At 39.2% G+C, this 22,567-nt stretch overlaps 1 protein-coding gene across 1 annotated transcript in view; it reads right to left on the bottom strand.

Annotated features, from left to right (window-relative positions):
- LOC134539392 (ankyrin repeat and sterile alpha motif domain-containing protein 1B) overlaps positions 1-22,567 on the bottom strand; it is a 372,811-nt gene that overhangs the window by 17,742 nt on the left and 332,502 nt on the right. The window contains exons 12-14 of the mRNA XM_063381388.1: positions 18,032-18,159; positions 13,624-13,998; positions 2,884-3,138 (exon numbers count right to left, since the gene is read on the bottom strand). Coding sequence (XP_063237458.1) covers positions 2,884-3,138; positions 13,624-13,998; positions 18,032-18,159 — 758 coding nt within the window. The remainder of the gene's footprint in view (positions 1-2,883; positions 3,139-13,623; positions 13,999-18,031; positions 18,160-22,567) is intronic.

The raw sequence follows: 22,567 nt of genomic DNA, 5'->3' as shown, positions 1-22,567 counted from the left end.
GCCATGACTCTTAGAAAAAGCTACAGTGTTTTGTGAAATACCTTGACATGAAATGAAATCGCGAAATACAGGTGTCCCTACCGATTGATACCTGCGAAATTCACGGTATTTTTTTTTAGCAGCAGGATTAATTCTACACGCGTGTACACACAAACATTGGTAAATGTTGTAAGGGTCTGAAACATTTAGCGTTTTAGATGACCTTCAGGATAGTCTGCACAGTCCTCTGTATACTTGGGCAAATAACGCTAGTCCATTGGCAGCTAACTTGTAAGTCATCTTAACTGGTTTATCTGTGATTCGATACTTCTTAGGTAGAGTGTTTCCCATTGGCCTAGAGTCGTCCAGAAACTCCAGATGAACAGTGAGCCAGAAGCAAAAGCAGCTTAAAGGCATATGTATTTGAATTTAAGCCTACCTGTAAGCACTCGGCGAGTTTTTCCCGTCTTTAACTATATGAATAAAAGTGTAAATGTCTGTTCGTTCTAAAGCTTAAATTTCCGTCGTACGTGTAACAAGTAAAAATATGGATAAAAAATATATAGGTAAAAAAATATACATAAATGAATGTCTGTGTGTTCGTCTTCTGTTTTGTAAAGATAAAGATTGAGATAGGAAGGTATAAAGAGAGGTTAAGAGGGATAGAGGGAGAAATACAGATAAATAGAGTTATATATAGGGGCATGCATATTTCGCGAAAAGATTCGGAGACTAGTTGGAAGTTAAAACGCTGTAGAATCATCTGTGTTTCATGACTGGGTGAGTTTATTTCAGGTACATGTCGATTGTTACAGCACCAGTCACAGTGATTTAGTGCGGAAGCAAACGCGTCCTGAGTGGCTCGATCAAAATAATAAGGTAACATACTTCTCTCGCAAACGGCCGCCAACCACAAGGTTGGTGCGGGTATACCTTTTTGCAGTCTCATGATCGTTCAGATTTTTTTTCCGCGAAAAATGCCAGCCCCTAGAGAGAGAGAGAGAGAGAGAGAGGGATGTACGTAGAAAGAGAAATGGGGAGGTATGGATAGTGATATAAAGACAAGAGGTATAGAGAGAAATATAGTTAAAGATCCTGAAATTTCGTGAATTCAGTTTGTGTCAGGCAAAAATTCAAAGCCTTGTGTTTTATCTACCTACCATTGCTTTCCTATTGGCTTATTTCAAAGCGAGAACCTTTTTAATCTCTTTAATTGGCACTGGCTGATTCGCTGATTCTCTCCTAGCGGGGCGCCATTGGCCCACAGTCGCCGAGGGGGCGTGTCCAGATAACTGCGGTCCAATAAAGGACACAGAGCAAGCGTACGAACAGTTGCATTCTATCTTGCGACCAAATTGATACGCGAAATTTCCGTACCTCTACATATAGTGATAGAGGGACATGTACGCATGTGTGTAACTACTCCAGACAGATGAAAGAAGCGCACAAGGCATGCCCGGCACAGTAATGACGTGGTCGTGCTCAAGTTTTTTTTCCTAACCTAACTTAAAGCTATAAGTGTGCGGGAGAGGTCTGAGTAGGGAAGAAGACTCTAAGCGCGTCTCAGGCATTGGCGTAGCTATGTTCATAATGTTGGGGGGGACAAATAATGATTTTGATGTCATGTAAACCCATTCCGCTCTTACTATGACGGGGGGTCCGGGGGTCGTCCACCTGAAAATTTTGATTTTAAAAGTGCAAAATAGCGCTTTTTAAGCAGTTTTTGATTCTAACCATTGGATACATCGATGTTAAAATTATTATTGTTTCCTTAAGATAAAATTTGATGAGTGAAGAAATTACAAATAAAGTTGGGCAGAATAATATTATAAAATAAAAATATCACGGTCTAGAAAGTTGGGGGGGGGGGAGACAGTCCCCGCCACCCGAAATGTTCAGGGGGACACGTCCCCCCTGTCCCCCCGGTTCCTACGCCCCTGGTCAAAGGCCGAAGCCTATACGTTCTAATCATGCAGGTTGTGAACCATGCAGGAGAGGTAGCATGCATCATGTGAAGGAAGGGGGATTGGCCAGCCATGGCAACGTTTTAGCCATAGATACCTGCAAAATTCGCGGTTTCGATGGCCTTCAGGATAGACTGCACATACCCCTGTACACTCGGGCAAATAACGCAAGTTCATTGGCTGCCGACTTGTAAGTCGTCTCAGCTGGTTTGTCTGTGATTCGATCCTTCTTTGGTTGAGGGTTCATAACTGGTTGAGATTCGTCGAGATGAACAGCAAGCCAATAGCAAAATTATCTAAGAGGTATATGTGTTTGAATTCTAGCGTATCACCGAATGAATCCGCGAATTTTGCAGGTCTCTAGCCATGACTAACTCCCCTCACTGACTATTCTAGACTAAAAATTAGATAAATTGGGCCCCAGGTTAAAACCTGCACAGACACAGGGAACAAACACCCTGGGCACTGACATGCGGGATGCAAGAATTTCATGCATTAATTACAAGCATGTTGGTTACAGGAAACTGAAGGATGGTTCCGGAAGAAGAGTTGGGCAGAGTAGAAAGACTAATTAGTAGGGACACCTGTATTTCGCGAACACATTTAGTGTCAAGGTATTTCACAAAATACTGTAGCTTTTCTCCTGTGGTTATTGGCTGAGGTCGGTGAGAGGTGTCGTCCCGCTCTTGACGGGGCCAATGAGAATGTGGTCACCGTACTGCTGCACCCTCACAATTTGCCATGACTCTTAGAAAAAGCTACAGTGTTTTGTGAAATACCTTGACATGAAATGAAATCGCGAAATACAGGTGTCCCTACTACTAAGCAAAAGGGCGGGAGCTTGGACATTGCTGTCCGCATTGGGTTTTGGGTGGCACTGGTTGTTTCGGGGGGCGACCTTGCCGGCCTGGGAAGTTGAGTGGTAGCTCGCGCCACTCACGTTGGCGAGGTAGGTGACGGCGCCGCTGAGCAGCGCGCGCGGGTGGTGCCTCCACTGGGTGGTGAGCGTGGCCGGGACCCCCACCAGCAGCTCCGACGGCTCGCGGATCTGCAGCTCGGCGGGGGCGGCGGGGGCGGACCCCGGGGGCGGCGGCGCCGGCCGGGACTTCTTGTGGCTGTGCCGCAGCGTGCCGCCGCCCCCGGGGGCGGGCAGCTTCTCCTTGATCTCCTCCTTCAGCTGCTGGATGTTGCACTTCTGCGGAACGTCAGAGGGGAGGTCGTCAGCTGCGCAAGACTACGGAGAGATCACTTCAGAACAAGGGCGCAACAACTACATTTCCAAAAGGGGGGGGGGGGGCAATATACCTTTTCATAAAGAATCATCGATCCCCCCCCCCCCCTTTTGATTCGGGGGGTCCGGGGGTCCTCCCCCGGGAAAAAATTTGTATTTCAAGGTAGAAAATGGTGCTATTTAAGCAGTTTTATTATCTAAAAATTGATTACACAGCACTTTCTTTGCCCCCGTTTGCCCCCACTTCAAGGTTTCGGAGGAGGGGGGGGGGGCTGCAAAATACCCTTGCCCCCCCCCCCCCCCCTTGTTGTTGCGCCCCTGCTTTAGAAGGATCTTGACGCTCTACATTTACTGCGCTCTGGTGACTACATCGCCATTATAGACAGGGATGTTTCCCAAGTGACAATGTCACGTCGTTCACATCAGGATGCGGACACGGGCCTCCCATAGGTTAGGACTGTTGCAGCCGGGCCTGAAGTGTTACGATGGCCCGCTGTTCGACGTATGTATTGGCTCAACGGTGAAATCTGTTGCATAATTTTAAAAAAAAAATAATATTTTTTTTTAATGTCGTGTATATTAAATTAAAATGTTTATTGTATTTATCAATTTTTCAACCTGTGCCTTAAGCGTCTTACAACATAGTAGACATAATTTTCGTATTCTCTTACTGTCGTCCCCATACCCACAATTCTGTTTCCCACCTCAACGTCACTGGTTTCGGTTTTGCTAAAGGTGTATATTTTCTAAATGTGTTATTTCGCACGGTCATGCACGCAGTTTTCTAAACCTCCTACATCATAGTTAGCTACGAACTTACAGTTGATTTTGCGAGAAGTATTTTAAGTATTTTTTATGTAGGCCTACATTTAAACTTTTTAAAGGCCTGACTACTACGTTTGTATTTTTACATGCTTTATATTAGCTTCACCTGTATGTTTGTTTGTCCGTCTGTAACTCTTTCGACTAAGAGTGAGCGGTTCATCACTGTAAAATGTTCCACCAATTTCATCACGTTCGTTAGCCGAGCGGTCTAAGGCGCGCGACTTCTGAGACGTCAGCTTTCGGATTCAGCGATCGTGGGTTCTACTTCCGGCCACGCCGAAAAAAAAAAGGTTTTTTTTCTTTTTTTTCTCGTAAATTCTAAGATTATATCCATACATCTAACTGTAAATGATTCGGAGAGACTTTACCATTTCTTTGTGACGTTGCAACTCCAAATAGTTATCTCAGATGGTAATAGGTAGTGTCGGTAACTCATTTCCCTATGATAATTATACATAAATATAGTTTAAAAAACTAAAAAACATGCTTTTAAAGAATATCAAACTAAAAAGTTAAAAATAAATATAGTTTAAAAAACTAAAGAAACATGCTTTTAAAGATTATCAAACTAAAAAGTTAAAAATAATTTTAAAATTTAATTTATGACAATAGTATATAAGCAATACTAGTATAAATGAGAAAAAAAGCATGGGGCGCTTAATATACAAAAAATATGGCACAAAGCGCCTCAAGCTTTTTTTCTCATTTATAATAGTATTGCTTATATACTATCGTCATAAATTAAATTTTAAAATTATTTTTAACTTTTTAGTTTGATAATCTTTAAAAGCATGTTTCTTTAGTTTTTTAAACTATATTTATTTTGTAAACGGAACAGAAACATTCTTGTCAAATTACAGATATTCGTAGATTCGTACATTTAAATTAAAACAATTATATCACTAAAAAATAGTGTTCGCAGTAATACTGGGTTCGGATTCTTACCCGGGAATTTATATTTTGTGTTGTTCCAGTACCTCCAATAGTTAAAGTTATTTGTAAACCGTTCCCTGAATAACTTCCCAGTAATAACAGAACACGTCAATCAGCATAATAAAACAAAATATTCACATTAATGAAAACTCGATTATTTTTCCCGTGATTAAAAAAATGATGCCCTAATGCAACATTATTTAAAATACTTCGTATTATCTAAAAAAAATTATTTAATATATGCAAAACTAACAGTAAAGATGAACACATTGGGCTAACAAACGACTAGACAGGTGCAGAAAATAGTAAATACATACAGACAACACAGCGAACAGACAGACCCAACGATGATAGTAAACCGGTATAGGCCTAGTGGACAACTTAACAATAGCAGCGCAGACCAACACAGTAGGGGTCTCTATGTTTTGTTATTTTTGCATGACTATAAGGTAGTGGAGGGTAAGTGTGCGCAGGCGGGAAAGTGTGCGCAGTGACGTTTTTCAGTAATTAGTAACACTGGTGCAGCAATTGACATGCTAGTATTGTAGCGAGTTGGGAAAGAAGCAAGAAGAATGAACAGTGAAGATTCCTAATCGAATTCTGCGATTTGTATAGGCAATATGCTAGTTTTCACTGTATATAATGTAATATTTTGGTATGTCAATATAAGGGCTTAAGCCTTTGAAAATAATTCAATCGTGTTCTCGCAGCTGTCGCGTAAAAACTGACAGGCGTAGCTTACGTTTGCTGTAGCTCACTTGTGAAAATGTTCCTTCTTATGCCATCTAGCGGGACTATTATAAACTAGTGTTGCAGGCGTGCAAGTGTGCGCGCCAATATTGTTAATGCGCACACTTACCCGCCTGCGTACACTTTGCCTCTCGTTCCCAAAAAATACATTCAATTAGTTTATTATTAGAATTTTGCTATTACATAATTCCTTTATTGGAATCATAGGTTCATATTATTATTTTTTCCAGTTATAGAAGTTGCAGAATTGGAGGATAAAATAACAGGAGAAGAAACAAAGACGCAAGAAAACACAAACGTGTCACAAATAGAAATCATTCCAATTGCTGGTACTTCGTCAGGACCAACTGTCTCAGTCACAGCGATTTATCCCTTGCCCAAAGCTCAAAAGCAAACCAAAAAGAAAAGAATTGAGCAGAAATCTGAGATTTTAACTGCAACACCTTACAAAATTTTGCTCTTAGAAAAAAAAAGAAACTTAAAGAAGAGGAAGAAAAGAAAAAAAAATTGAAAATGCGAAAGCAAGAGCTGAAAGAAAGCTACTGAAGTCAAACACTCAGTTGTTGAAAAACAACAAAGAAGAGAAATGTGAAACATTGAAGTTACTTACAGCCAAACGCAAACTAACATTCAATACGAGAAGTGCATCCGATCAGCAATCTCCTTCACAAGACTACATCTGCCCTGGATGTGATGAATCATGCAGTGATGAGGACTGGGTGCAATGTTGTGAGTGTAGTGAATGGTGGCATGAACTTTGCTCATCTTATGAAGGGTGCGGAGTTTTTTTTATTGTGATTATTGTTTAAAGAATATGTGATGATTTTGACTGGGTGCGAGTAGCGTGTGTAGGGATTAGTAGCATCAGATTTATTGGTGTATAAAAAGAAATTCTAAATGTTTTAATTATCAAAATAATATGTTACTTTTATGTATAAATGTTCGTCCAGTACGATTTTATGTGTAAAAGTGAATACAGTGGGTACAGAAATATAAAGTATAAAATGTACAACTCTTAAGAATTATGCGCACACTTACCCTCCCACAGAGGGTAAGTGTGCGCAAATGCCGACTTTTACCATTTTGCTTATTAAAAGAGAATCTCCTGCTGTACAATTACTTGGGCTCTCCAGGACATTCTCGAATAATTATTCTATCATCCTGTATGATTAATTTTCTTCAAATGCGTATTGGTAAATATTTATGCCAAATATTCCACTAAATGCGCACACTTACCGTAAAAACATCTTTCTTGTGGTATTATGAACTATTTCTTGGCAACTGGTTTCCAAAGGAATCTTTTGTAAAAGAACGGACATATGGTGAGAATTTTTGTGACCCAGAAAAAGAAAGCTATTGGAGTACATTTACAGGGAAATATTTTAATTAATGGCGACGTGCGAGACCGCGGCTTCATACTGGAAACGTGAGTTATCTCACCTCTTGTAAACCAGCGCTCCTAATGTTGCACGTGCAAGGTTAGCACGATGCCGGATAAACGTGGCCAGCCGCAGGAAATTAAAGTCACGTCAAAGCGAAAATACGAACAGTAAATCTTCTCGTGCGACGTCAACGCTAATAATTGCCACGTGCTCGCTTGAAGGAAACCAGATTCTTTGCTGTCATGCACAGTTTTTCGCCTGACGTTTCGTAATATTTTTTTTTTTTTGCAAGGAAGCGAGTAAGGCTCATGTGAACTTGTGCGTTTGCGCTACACAGCCTTTGTAAAACACCGTTAATACACATGCTGCAGGCATCTCTACACCTAAACACTGTATCTAATGTAGACCCAATTGAGCTATCAGAAAAAAAAAGAAATTTCATTAACTCACGTGAAAAAAAGAAATATGTAATTTTTTTTTCTTAGTTTTTAAATTTTTCTTTATTAACGTGAACTGAAATTAAGTAAGGTCTGGAACAGTAAAAACGTTTATAGTACCCATTTAAGTCATAAACCATTCGCAAAGTGATTTTCGAAGCGACCGAATAATTAACGATAGGCTATGCTGACACCACATTTTTATGTTGGCTTCTAAATGAGGCCAACTAAATGGTAACATTAGAATGTAATCTTCACATACATACTTAAATGATTCTTGCATTGGGGAATTTTGACTTAATACAACTCTTTGTAAATGCGCAATTATAGTTTTGTACTTTTTATTATGGGTAATATTAAAGATCGCAAAAAAAAAAATGAAAACATAAACCGCAGAGAACAAGTTTAAAATAGCTGATGTCCAACTTGAAATGTCAGAAAGCACAGAATATTCAGTGGAAGGGATTTAGTCATGCAAAAATAATAAAACATAGAAGCCTACTATTTACCAGTTGTTTTACGCCTAAAGATTACTCTAATCTGAAAACGCGCCAATTTGTGATTTAACTCTTCTAAAAATACAGTTTTAAAAAGAATCCGAAACCAAAAGAACTTTTCTGCTCTCAGCGAATTCTTAAAAGCTTTTCGTAAACAGACGCCACTCGGATATTGAGTAATAATAAAAAAATGCGCTGTTTTTTTTTTCCTGAAGCTCTGCGCTCCGTGTGTGTGCCCGGGTAGGCGGGGGCCTTAAATGTAACAGTTTTATAAAGTAGTAAATGGCATAAATATCCTTGGGCCACTGTTTCTCTGTCAACGGTGATTGTGAACAACTTCATGCGGTTGTCTGCGTTCGTAAAAAAAAAAAAAAACACCGATGGTAGGTATATATATTGCAAAGTTTTAATAACCACAGTTCACAGGGATTAAAGTCGAAAGAACAATCCGAGCAAATCCTAAGTTTACCGAAGTAAAAGGTTAGGTTTGGTCAGTGCACTAAATAAAAGCTCTTTATTATTTTCCGGGATGCTAGGTTATGTAAGGTTACGTTATCGTAACTAAAATGAAGGTGGTTACGTTATGTTAGCGTTATTTAAAATAATATATGACCTTTTTTTTTCAAAAGGAAAATCATGTGTTCTCATGTTGCAAATACACTTATAATACGAAACTCAGACAAGAAATTTAACGTGCCATTTTTTGCAATACTACCGAGCGTGATTGTATTTTCAACTACATTTCTTTACGCAATCACACGTAGTTTCCGCACCCGCCGCTAGAATTCCCTGTCGGAGCAGCTACGTCGACTATCGAATTATTATATCTACAGAGCGAAATTTTAAACTATCTAAACTCGATTAAAGGGAGAAAGACTTGAAAAATACTGAACCCCTGCTTTGGGCCTGATTTTCGACAAGTAATATTGCAAAAATACTACTTATCTTATTGAAATTAATCAAACAGTCAATACTACATCATTTACTGTCACGGTAAAAGTTATACGTCTGTGTGATTACTAAAATATTAACACGAAACATTTTATAGCATAATATATCGACACTAAGTATACGTTTGTATATCTGTTTTTGCTAAAACGACTGAAATCAGGCTATGAACAAACCTTAACATTACTGAGCTGACTCAATATTAATATCACATAGTATTTTATTATTATGTTTGTATAAAAAGTAAAAAAAAATAAAAATCCAGTGACGATATTTCAACCAAATCCATTAAGGTTATCAATCGCGCGCTCTATCGCTGGCTACCAAGCTGTTGCCATGTTGCAAGGAGAATAAGTCTGTCTTATAGTCATTGTAGTGCCAGATATCTTAAACGTATTTTTAAAACTTGGTATTACTTTTACGATAACCATTTCAGTTTACCAAATATATTCCGAAATTTTATTTTCCACCGCCATGAAGTTTCATTTGGCACGTCAATACGGTTGGAATGCCCCAATGTTAAAGAAAGTGAACATTCACGGGTTTATGGAGCTGCAACATGTGTCCGCCCATCTTAGTGTCACATTTTCCGTTCATCGACTAGCGTTCCAATTTTTTGGTTCTTCAGGAAATTACCCCTACCAAATGCCGCGCACCGAAAGATAAGATGTTTTAAAATTGAAAAAAAATGGGTTGTCTGTAAAGTCGGTTAACGGACGATAGTTGAAATGATTGCATACTTTTATGAATAAAATTGAATCTTTTTTATTGAATTATCACTATTTTGTATGGATACAAAGAAGGAGTAAAATGAAATCTACAATTTAATTGATAAATTTACTTTTATTTGCACTCATTAATTCAAATATGTTTATTACTTTAACGAAGAGATTATTTTAACTATAACGTTTATACATGTTTGCTATTTAACTTCTTCCAATCTGTGTTATTCTGTTAAGGATAGGACGATGATAGGAAAAGTAGGAAACGAATGGGAGTGTTTCAAGTTTAATGTGCCTCGAAAAAGTCAAATCGATGGTTGTTCCGATCGAGTGGAAGAGAGATAGATGCGGCGCAAACGTACAATGAGCGTAACAGGTCAATGTGCGTAACGGGACAATGAGTCATCCTTTTCCGTGCGTGCAGCCGGCGTTCATCAATTTATTAGATGTCACGTAAAAAAAAAAAGCGGTCAAGGTGACTTTTAGCTCTGGGGTGCGGAAACTGAACCGGATGGTTTCGAGAACGTCGAACCGTTGGCGGAGAACCTGAAGCGAGGACTGCTTCGAGCTCGGTCGACGAAACACCTCGCACGACCCAACACATATCGATCGTCACGTACGGCCACGTCCTCCCCCCCCCCCCCCCTACCCACTCTCTCTCTGATCAGCCGCACGCGATAATATAACGATAACACAATTAGCAGCGTGTCCGCCACACTTGTAATTGATAATGAGCATGCGAGCTACATCGACGGACAGGCCTCCTCCACCCCCACCACTGGCCGGCTGGCGCTGACAAGGGGTTGTTGCGTGCAGGGGTTGTATGGGGGGAGGAAAGCTAAAAGCTAGCAACGTTCAACAGTCGTCGTCACACCGGCCCGGCAGCCCATATCAGCGGGCAGCAACACAAACACCCCGTTACGTACACAGACAGGTGTTAAAAACGGGCACGATAAACTTGCACAAGTATACACTGTAGTTTTTTTGAAGTGAAAACTTCTGTAGGAAGGTTTGGATAGGGAGTAAATTCATGTAAGTCGTCATCGACATGGTCACTTGACGTGAATGTGTGTATATGTATGTATGTATGTATTTACACACACACACACTCAACGGTGCGCGCGCAGCCAGTACACATAACACAGGTCGACAAGTAATGCACATGACATATATCTACCAATACATATCTTATTAATACGCGCCTTCAGTCCCTGTACATCAGTTGTGTGCATATGTGAATCGTGTGTGTGCATGCAGTAAAAAGTTGAGTATAAATTATATTCATATTCTCATATAGATGTATAGTTTGAATAACGAAGAAAACGGAGTCTTTGTAGCAATATAACCTAAAAATTAAGAACATCGTTATTTATTATTTTAATTTAACAATTATTATGCAATGCGTATTTTATAGTAATTTAGGAGTTATTTTACTAACGTGATAAAACAAATTTGTTGTGTGATAATATTTTTTCGTAAAATTGGCGAAAACGTCTCTGATTTTTATCAAAAATTAATTTGGATATCCAAAAATAACAACTGTTTGTTTATAGTTTTAAGTTTTCACTTCTGTCGGCAGTCCTCATGACTGTTTTGGAATTATTTTTTTTAAGGTAGGTGGAAAATAAATATTCATGTAAAATTACACATATTTGTAAATTTGTACACTCAAACGAAAACAATTGTATCCATTACAAAATAGTGTTCGCAGTTAACACTGGGTTCGGATTCTTCACCGGGTCATTTATGCTTCGTGTTGTCCCAGCACTTCCAATAGTTATGCTTGAATGAAACACGAATTATGAAATTACGCGCCAATACTTTCGTAAGGAAAATAATAAGGATTATCTCGAAAAAGAATTTATTTTTATGTGAGAAAAAATGACCATAGCCATGTGTTGAACAAAGTTACAACATATCTCATGTATTACAAAACTATTTCTCGGCAACAGGTTTCCAAAGGAAACTTTCGTAAAAGTATAGGAAATAATTTCTGTGCGCATAGCAACTCAAACGCCTCGTTATGTACCCAGGCAGTGTTTAAAATCGGCACGATAGACATTAGTATAGAGAAATGTTATTTGTAATTTCATAGAAAGCGTTCGTATTCAATATCAAATATAAATTTAAAAGTTTCATTAAGGAATTGAAAGTACGGATTAAATAATTAATTTTAGTAAAAAGATTTAAAAAATATTTTTTTAAACTATTATTTGTTAAATGTGTTTTTTTTTCTTACGATAATCCATTAACTCAAGAAAATGAAATTAAAAGGTGAAATTTTGTTCATATGTTTATATTAATAAGGTATTTTGACGAATTCCTGGCGTGAATTTGTATATTTGCTTTTTCTCACACGACTGAAATCAGTCTGTAAATACTTTCTACGAACAAACCTTAACATTACTGGGCTGATTGAACATGAATATCACACAGTACGTTATTATTATGTTTTCAAACAAAGTAACAAATAATAATCCATTCGCGATATTTCAAGATTATCAAGTGTGCGCTCTACCGCTGGCTACTAAGCTGTTAGTAGTTGGAAACAGAATATTGCGACGCGATATTTAAAAAAAAAAAAAAAAAAAAAAAAAAAAACCTTCTGGCACAGCCCACATTTTGAGGAACCTATTTTTTCTGGAAACGTTCTGTAAAATTCTATAAACTTCTGGAACAATTTAAGAACTTAATGTATTTCACATCCCATATGATGTATAATATTCCAAAATGTTTAATAAAACATTTTCTCATATTACATGCAACGAAAAAGTATGGAATGTTTTTTTTTTTTTAACTAAATACATACAGCATTGAATAGCTTAGAACGAATTTTATATTATGCTTACTAGGATAGTATGAAATTTTTTGACCTTTAAACACTATTTTTTTATCTTGCACTAATATGTAGACGTATAAAGAATTGCTTTGGACTAAGGTGTAAATAATTTTAAGATGGTTTAACATATTTATATACAAACGAATTTAATAGTAAGTATTAATATTTTTTTATTATTTAAACCTCTGTTTTTACAGTAAGAGTCCGTAAATTCATTGCGTATACACGGACAGTTTAATGTATTGGACGAATACGTATTTTCATAAGACTATTTTTTATGAAGGATCAATACAGTAAGTACACGTTGAACCTCAATAATTTTGGGTTGTGTGATAAGGGTCCTTTTGGTTATACTATTTTTGCAATTTAGGAGGTTTTGTATACGCATTTATAATGTAATTGGCACAACCCTTTGAAGCACGCATGTGGTTAAGATTAATACTGAAAATTATATTAAAAATATATGAAACGCGAAATCCTTACACGAGCAAAATTAAAAAAAAAAATGGGGGTTGTCTGTAAAGTCGGTTTACGGACGATAATTTTACGTGATAACGTCATAAGAAAACATTGTTGTGTGCTGCCGCTGTCTCTCTTCTACTCGGACGCATCGGCCGATGGAGTGGAAGAGAGACAGATGCGTCACAAGCCGATCCTGCCTCTCTATCGCTTGTTCCGCGCTCTCGCTTGCACGCTCGGCTCAGGAGGAACGTGACAATGAGTCATGTTTTTCGTGCGTGCAGCCAGCGTTCATCGATTTATTAGACGTTGTCACGTCAAAAAATGAATGGATTCGTAACACCTGCGCCACGTGGTCGATGAACGACTCCGGTAGCCTACAACTCACGTAGTTTCACTTCCCTACCACGTTCGTACAGTTGGGATTTCTCTCAAAAATTGAAATTAAAAAAAATCGAAGGGTTGGGTTAGGTTAGGTTCGATCAGTCACAACATGCTTGAACTTCTGATTTAGCGGCTGAAGTGGCGTTTTAATAGCAAAACTTCGGAAATCTTCGGAAATTCTTGCAGGGAACGGAAACTACGTGGGTTGTAGGCTGTGGCGAACGGCTGTGCAGCCACAGAAGCTCCAGTGGCGGACGCAGAGGGGCGACTCACCAGCAGGCTGAGGTCGGCGCTGATGCCCTCCAGGTCCGGCCCGCGCGGCTGCCCGCTGACGGCCGCCAGGATGCGCCGCCGGTGCCCCGCCTTGTGTATCTCCAGCACCGCCGTCAGCTCCACCTCCCACACGCGCCGCACGCGCCCCATGTCGCGGTACAGGTGGCGGCGGAACGTGTCCGCGTAGCCGCCCAGCCCGATGGCGCGCAGCCACGCGTCCACCGCCCCCTCCTCGTCGTCCTCGCCGCCTCCCGCCGCCGCCGCCACCGCCGCCGCCTTGGCCGGCAGGGCGCGCGCCGCCTCCAGGATGGCCGCCGCGTCGGCGGGCGCCGCGACGCCCATGTCGGCCAGGTCCTGCTCCTCCAGGACTCCGTTCTGCAAGGACCGCGCTCGTGCTATCTATCACCCGGCTCACTCCACCCCGGGCACACACACACGGTGCGCAGAGCTTCAGGGAAAACAACACGATTCAAGAGGCCACTCCAGTGTTTCAGGGGCACTACGGAACCCGCGTTAACCTCATAACATTCAATGCTATTTTCATTTTGCTTATAACTTATTAACTAATATAGGTTTCGAAATGATGCTTGCTTGATATGTAAGACAACGATGCTCTTATCAAAGCCCCTTTCTTCAAAAACGTGCATAAATTATGGTTCAAACCTAGACAATACACTTATGCATATTAGTAAATATTAGTATAAAACCATAATTTATGCACGTTTTTGATAAAAGGGGCTTTGATAAGAGCATCGTTATCTTACATATCAAGCAAGCATCATTTCGAAATCTATATTAGTTAATAAGTTATAAGCAAAATGAAAATAGCATTGAATCTTATGAGGTTAACGCGGGTTGCGTAGTGCCCCTGAAACACTGGAGTGGCCTCTTAAAAACTGCTCAAAATATCCGAGTGGGGTCTGCTCACGAAAAGCATTTAAGAGTTCGCTGAGGCCCGAAAAGTACTTTTGATTGCGGAATAAGTTTTTAAACTGTATTTTTAGATGAGTTAAATGGCTCAAACACATGTTTTCGGAGTAATGTTTTAGGCGTAAAACAACTGGTACAGATTCTTGAAAGCACTTAAGGGACTTGCATTACACCTTTATCTTCATTTCTCCGCAATATACTGTTACGGTCACCGCTCAAATGTCACAGTTATCCTGTGACGACGAGAAGACTGCGCGCCAGTCCAGAGGAGACACCGCGCTAGAAGCACCAGCGAGCGTCGCGCTTATCATCCCGCCTCACTAGCCCATCGCGTCTGTCCTCGTCCGTCAAACGCCGAGCGATTTATAACACTCCGCTCGACCATCATAATATTTTTTCTTGTTTCAGTGCTGACAACTGTTGAGAATACTTATGTTTTGGAAAAAAAATCCCTTATTTAATTCTCTTAGTTAAAAAATCATGCAAGCTTAGCACTTATAACTCATTAAAATCAGTTTTTTTTCCTCGCTGGTATTTATTTTTACGTTTCCAGAGTTCATTTTTGTTTCGAAAAATATTTTGATATTTATTCACACATTAATTTAATTTTTTTGATGCAGCTAAACCATTAAACAAACTTTAACACATTTTTGTATAATAAGATTTGACATGCAAAAACCTAGCTGACATTTAGAGGTTATAATTTCACCTGTCCGTCCATCAAAAGTATGAAATTACCAAACTTTTGAAATACGGATGAAGGCGACGGTTTATTGTAATTCGGCCTTAGATTGCAGTACAGAAAACATGGCGATCACTACTGTTGCCACTTTCACACTACCCAGCTTGTTAACATTTTAAAAAAAAATTATTTCACATACCACATTTAATTACAATAAGTTTTAGCATTATTTTAATTTTAATGTTTTTATTTATTTTTGATAACAATAAATTAGTGTTTTCACCATTTCTGGCAAATTAAAATAATTCATTCTTAAACACAAATTATAAAATCACAAAATAAATTATTTGTAGCAGTAAGTCTCTATAAATAACAAGGAATTGCATATAACTATGATATGTGTTCAAAAGAGTTAAATTTTAAATTTTAAATTGTACAAAAATTGTTGAAAAACCGTTGAAAAACCAGATGGCCTCTTTCAAGTCCCACTCCTTATAAATAAATAATTTATATTATCAAATGTTGCTCGTGATTAAGTAAAGCAACAAAAATGTATTTCCAAAATTCTCATTCCAAATTTTACTCTAAAAAAATACAATAATTCATATAAATTGAAAATTTTTTCCCCTTAGTTGTGTTTAAATAGTTTGTGTTCTCTGGTGTAGGTCTGGCAACCAAGCACACCGAAACAAGGACGGCGCTAATGACAGAAATCGTGCATTGAAAAGAGACAGTAAATGCCCATTTAAAAGCACACTGCAATCTAAGGCTGTGATGGGCTATAGCACTAAGTTTGACAGCAGCAGTTACAAGTTACATCTAGATCAACCGGACAATCTTGTGTCTGGCTTGTAGACAGCGAGCTTAGAAGGTCTCCTGACCCTATTCCGCCATTTGTTATTCCCCTGTGGTTATTGCTGTTAAACTAGAGTCTGGCAACATTCGCGGACTGACTAGGTGATACAACAAAATCAAAACAAAGTTACCTTTCAACTTCTTCTGCGATCGTCATACCCTTTATGTGAACGAAGGACTCTGAGATACTGAACCCAATAAGTATCGACTCTTTGGCAACCCAGTTTAGATACATGTAGATTGAGCAGCCAGTGAGAAAGGATGATTTGTCTGAGTACGTAGAGGTTTCTAAACAATATCCTAGAGGTCATTGGGTATTCTCCCAGCCCCTATGTTAAACTGTGCACTTCCAATTGAAATAAATACACTATTTGTGATGTTAATGTTCATTCTAAGTTTAAAACAAGTGAATTCGTGGGCTCGGCACATCAAAATCTGGGTCGATAGGAATTATATATGAATAAATTGGAGAATTTTGTGGTGTCAAACTTTGACGAGCTCAATGATGAGTTCAAAATAGCCATTTTATGCTCTTAATAAATAAACCGTATGATGCAGCTAGATGAAAATCTATTATAATAATCGATAATGTACAATAAAGGCACTAAAATGGCCTTTCTTGTATTATTAAATATCATCTTGACAGTTGACATGAGTGCTTTAATCTTGTAATTGCTACAACAACCACAAAGGTAATACAGTAATATCGCAAAGGTGAATTCTCAAGGGAAGCCTAGGATTCACAAGTCATTTTGCACACATCAAAACCAAACCAAGTATGTACTTCGCCAAAAAAATAACATCAATGTTATCTGAGGGCGAAATATTTTAGCTACCAAACATAAATAATTGATCTTCCAAACCTGTAGTATTAATAACCTTATCGTGGTCAACACCGCACAGATGACACGATATATTGTCTAGTCACCAGAAAAATCCACCAAACAACTTCAACAACATTTACCAAAAATAAATTTTGTTTTAAGGAAAATCTAACTCTACGGCCCAAGGCATATTATCTTCGACTTCCCCGAACAGAAATAAAATAAAACGCGAATGAGTTTTACCTAAATTTAAATTCAGTTAACAGTTTTGTAAGTACTGCTTACGATGTAATCGCATATAATTGGCATCCTTTAGCTGAATGTCAAAACTACCATTGACGCGAGTGTTTGAGATCATGTATAGATCATGTGCATAAGTAATACAATTTCTCAAGCATAAAAGAACACGAAGAAGTTACATTGACCACCAAGTCAAACATTAACAGTTTTAACAAACTCCCAACACTTCAAGCTACATTCCTCAAGCAGCTGCCAAAATTTAGATTGTGTCATGTACCTATTTCAAAAATTTGACAGTGCCTCTACTTGTACAGTGATAACCATATCCCTACTGTCACTAACAAAGCTTGTCATGATTTTGTTTAGAAACACTGATAATCACATGCAATGATTTTCAAACACCGTTTACAGAACAACAGTGGCAGAAGGAAATGCACTACTAATGTTGATAATTAACAATTTTGAGACACGTTACCTGGCACAGACTATGACCGGGATGGCTGTATACCAAGCACTCACTATATGAGTTGATTCATTCGTGTAACAAGCAGTGGATTTTTTTCAATGTTAAGTTACGAGAAGAGAACGGAAAAATTGGCGGATTCATTTAGTAATAGGCTAAAATTTAAAAACATGTACCTTTAAGCTTCCGCTATTGGCTCACTGTTCGTTTGGACGATTATGGGCAAATGAGAAACCGTCAACCAAAGAAGTATTGAATCCCGAGGCAAACCAGTTGAGACGACTCACAAGTGAGCAACCAATTAATTGGCGTTATTGGCCCGAGAATGCAGAGGACTGTGTAGTTTATCCTGAAGATCATAGAAAGTGCGAATTTTTTCCTCGATAAGCGTGAAATGTCCTGAGGCGCACTCACAATGAAGTCGAGGTCATCGAAGCCGTGGTTGTGGAAGACGGACTCGTACTCTGCCAGTCCCAGACTGGCGAGCCACTGGCCCACAGCGCTGCCAACCACCGGACTGTTGCTCGCCGACCGGTTCAAGCCTGCCAACATCATACAGCAGACAGTAATATGCAAGCATATCATCGCTATGCATCAAGTGTCTTCTGGGACTACCCCTCCCAATTGTTTTATGGGTTTAAAGCCGGAAGATACCGACTCGGTGCATGAGTAGTGTCACAAATTTCAGTAAATCCCAAAGAAGCTGGTTTTTATCCTTGTAGTTTCTCTCGTAGTGAGAATTTCCTAAATTTTTTGGTGCATGTTTTGTTTTAGTGCAGAAATGTTACATCTGGAACCTCTGCTACAGTGTAGATTACAAGAGCACTCAATTACCACAAAGAACCATCCAAAACCTTAATCGATGGTCCCAAAAATGGGAGTCATAAAAGGAAGACCGCAGCAAGGATTGCCACGTGTCACACATCGCCATAAGGACCAGTATCTGCTATTAAAATGTTAATCCTAATCAGACTATATTCATAACGAAACTGTCTTAAGATCTGATACACTATATAAACATTTGAAATATAAAAGTTTGTATGCTGCAGACTCAGGAATGCTTTTTTTTATGTCAAATAACCTGCAGCATGCTTCCCATTCAACACTCTAAACAAATGGCTATATTCACGGAATATTCAGAAATGTTGATAACGAACCTAAACCAGAAGAGTGATTAGTTCTTCTCAGATAGGTCCCGATCCATTTCACAAACCTTTTCCAGCTACTAACAATGGGAAGAGAACAATGTCCCCAAAACGATCCCAAGAACATATAACAAAAATATCAGTTCGATGGATGTATTGTATTTTTGTTTTTAAAATTCATCATTTTAAATACCTTCGCTGGATATACCTTTAGTTTTAGAGATTAAACTTCATATTTGATACATGATGATTGGCAATTTCAAATATATGTATTTATCTAGATGTCAAAAAAGATGGACATACTTCTTTTTGAGAGAAATTTATATTGCATACATAAAACATCAAGTACACAGATATGAAGAAATGTTTGTGTATTCCTAGAAAGGTGAACTGCAACATGCAGGCATCTCAGGAGTGATCTTTGCCTCCAGGAAAACTATTAACTTCCTTAAAAAAATTTCTCCTTGTAACTTGTTTGCTGGCAGTAGCGGGCCGCACCGGCCCTTTTATTACTGACACACCCATGGTATCAGAATATGTACTTACTAAAATTTTAACACTGACCACAGACAACGTACAGCTTAAACCTGTGGCTCTAGAAGCATAAAATTTCGCATGAGTTCCTTACATAACGTAGGTGAGCATTAAGAAAGGATTTTTCGAAAAGTCACCCCCTAAGGGCTTTAAATAGATTATGGAAGTTTGTATGGAAGTTTGTCATTTTTTAAGTTAGAAATATAGAAATTGGGTGTTTAGGTTTCTGTTTATAAATAAAAGTCCCTTGTATCGGCGTTTTTGATAATTCATCAAAAACGAGGATGGGAAATCCCATCGGGCACACGGTTAGCCTTAAGACGAATCAACAAATCCATCGTAAAAAACTGAAGTCATATGTTCACTTAGACATATTGTTTTCAACGATTCTTTTCTCTATGGGTTATTTCATTCCACAAAATCCACCCCCCTCTTTAAAGCCCCCCATTCAAAAATATTGGAGCCCCGCAAAAGTGAATGGCCCAGCAAATATCAGGGTTGTCACGGTTTGTTGGTGTGATCACACACGATGTAATCAACCTCATTCACTCCAGTCTCGAATCCTTGGTGGCCATTATATATTAAAGATAATTTCCTTGCGGCGAGGCCCTTGGGTTAGATTCTAACACCCTTCATACATTAATTAGCGAACACCGAGTCATTCACCAAGTTTCTCATAGCCCACTATTATTTTGAAAGTTCTGTTTGCCTTAGCCTCTGTGCACATCCGTGCGACATAAAAAAAATACGTTTTAAATACCTTTAACTCTTTATTTATGCCTCATCAAAAAAAATTCGAGTTAGTTTAATTTCGGTTTTGGATTTTTACTGAATTAAAGTGTTAGTATAGATATTTTTGGTTTGCTGTTTTGAATGAAACCATTTGTTGAAACTGATTAAAACTGTATGTTTCGTACCAGTCTAAGATTAACTATATGGCAAAGAATAATTTATCGGATTACATGTAGCTACCTGCAAGCCAAACGAATGAAACAGCGAAGGATTAAATTATGCTGGCAAAGTGCTAGAGCGACAGAGTTAATGGAGGGATGATATTTCACTATGGAGATCCGTGTATCATCTAAGTGTGTAAGGAATTAGGCGTCTAATGAAAGATTTTAAAAAAAATTGTTGCTTATTGGTGTTACAAAAAGAAAGAGAATAGACATATTTAGAATTTTTTTCAGGGGAAAACATGGCAAAAAACCGATGTAACTGGGATATATTGGCGAGGGGAGAAGCTAGTGGTGATGTTTCACGAGAAGACGTGAATTGATGGTTGAAAACACTTCGGAAATTTTTACGCCATTCCAGATGGTACAACTTGGTAATTGTGATAAAAGTATTGTGCTTTAAAGATTCTAGTCGACGGAAAAGTTAATGAAAGATTACGAAAAAAAAAAAAAAACCATGTTTATGTAATAAATCGATGGAAGAATATATGAGGTAGGATATGCAACCACAATGCCTGGGATTTGATTCCAAAGGGAATGCTATCAAACTGAGTTGAAATTTGTCCTGAAATAATCCATGAATTCGGTTTTGTCTTCGCAAGCAACTGCTACATCAAGCGATGGAAGTCCATCATCTTCTTTTTTTTTATGTGTAAGGACTGGAAAAATTCGCGGTTTCAATGACCACTAGGATAGACTCCACGATTCTCTATGTACTCGGGCAACTATCACCTGGTCATTGGCTACCGACTCGGGACACCTGTTTACTGCGATTCTTATGATTCGATACTTCTTTTGTTGAGTGTTTGCCATTGGCTCAGAGTCCTTCAGGTAAACTGCGGTCCAATCACTGGCGCAGCTAAACGAGTTTGGATTCCAGCCTGTCTCGAAAGGAATCCGCGAATTTTTCCGGTCTCTATTTATGTGTTAAATTCATGAACCCATTTCTTTTTACGTACACCTTATGCCAGACGACACAACCGAGTTTCGTGTGACGCCCACTTCGCTCGTCGCGGCGCCACCTTCGTGTCGCCCCGAGGCCGAGTGTTGGAGGTCAAAAGCCCACAGTCAGTGCCCCTCCGCCAGTTCGACGGGTCGTCCCCCGCGGCACTTCCCCCAACCCCCGCGCCATCACGTCGCGTAATGCGGACCATTATTTCTTTGCCCGAACTTGCACTCGTGCGCGAGCTGGTGCTGCCCCTTTCCCCCTCTCGCCCAGTCATTAGCGGCGGCTCCAGGCGAGGTCTTAATGAGACTTTTTACCGCGGCGACGGGTCAAGAGGGGAACCCCGCTCCCCCGACCCCCGACAAACTCCTCGTTCACGCTACGAGAAGTAGCGTGAGAGGGGCCGAGGGGGGGGGGGGGGGTGGAAGCAACGACGACTTGAACGTTTTAATTAAAAACTCCCGCGCCGAATGCTAGAGGGGGGGGGGGAAGGAGGAAAGAAACGAGGCAAACAGATTATTTATCCCTCGGAGGTCAAATATTCTGTAGACGACCATTTCAAGAAATTACTTGGGAATTAAGAGCTGGGCGTGGAAAGGTGGGGTCTGAACCTCACTAAGAAGGGCATAAGATCGTTCATAACAACCGAGAAGAGAAGCACTTCAGGACGGGGAAGGGACCGTCTACGTGCGGTCGTGATAATGACGTCCCATTACAGCTGCCCGCTCGTGCCTGCTTCTATTTCGGCGAATGAGACGTCGGTTCCCAAATGACCTCTCTTACACGCTCGCCTGTAAACTGGCACGTACTTATAAGGTTGTTCATTTTCGTTGTAAGTGTCGTACCGTGTAAGCTTACACAAGCTGGATTCGGAGAAAGGTTGAACGCGCCTTTTATTTTCCTGATTCTCCTCTTGCATTAGTCCACCAGAAACATGAAATGTAATCTTATCACTTCACCACGGCAAGTGCAGGTAAATAAATTTGATATTTTACAACCATGTTTTGATTTCCCATAATATTAGTCCTCAACTAGGAATTTATATTGCTTAAGGTTGTCAAACATCCTACTCTCTAGGTTTTATTGTATAAGGTCACTGCGTTGTTCCTAAATAACTTCTTTAAAAAATACACCAACTCATCCTTAGAAACTGTTTAAAGAAGCCTCATTTTTCGGTCGTATATAATACGTAATTAGCGTACTTCGTTTCCAGTTCATCTCCTTCTGTCATATCTACAATATCTTGCAGCTCTCTAACCACTAACCAACCACAACTCAGACACGAATGTTGACAGTAAGGAACAGTACTCCAAACTTTGGATCTTGGGTGTATTATACGGAAACTTGCTATTTTATATTTCACTGAGTTTTT

The sequence above is a fragment of the Bacillus rossius genome, chromosome 15, assembly GCF_032445375.1.
Source record: "Bacillus rossius redtenbacheri isolate Brsri chromosome 15, Brsri_v3, whole genome shotgun sequence".
Lineage (NCBI taxonomy): Eukaryota > Metazoa > Arthropoda > Insecta > Phasmatodea > Bacillidae > Bacillus > Bacillus rossius.
This window is presented reverse-complemented; position numbering and strand designations above follow the sequence as displayed.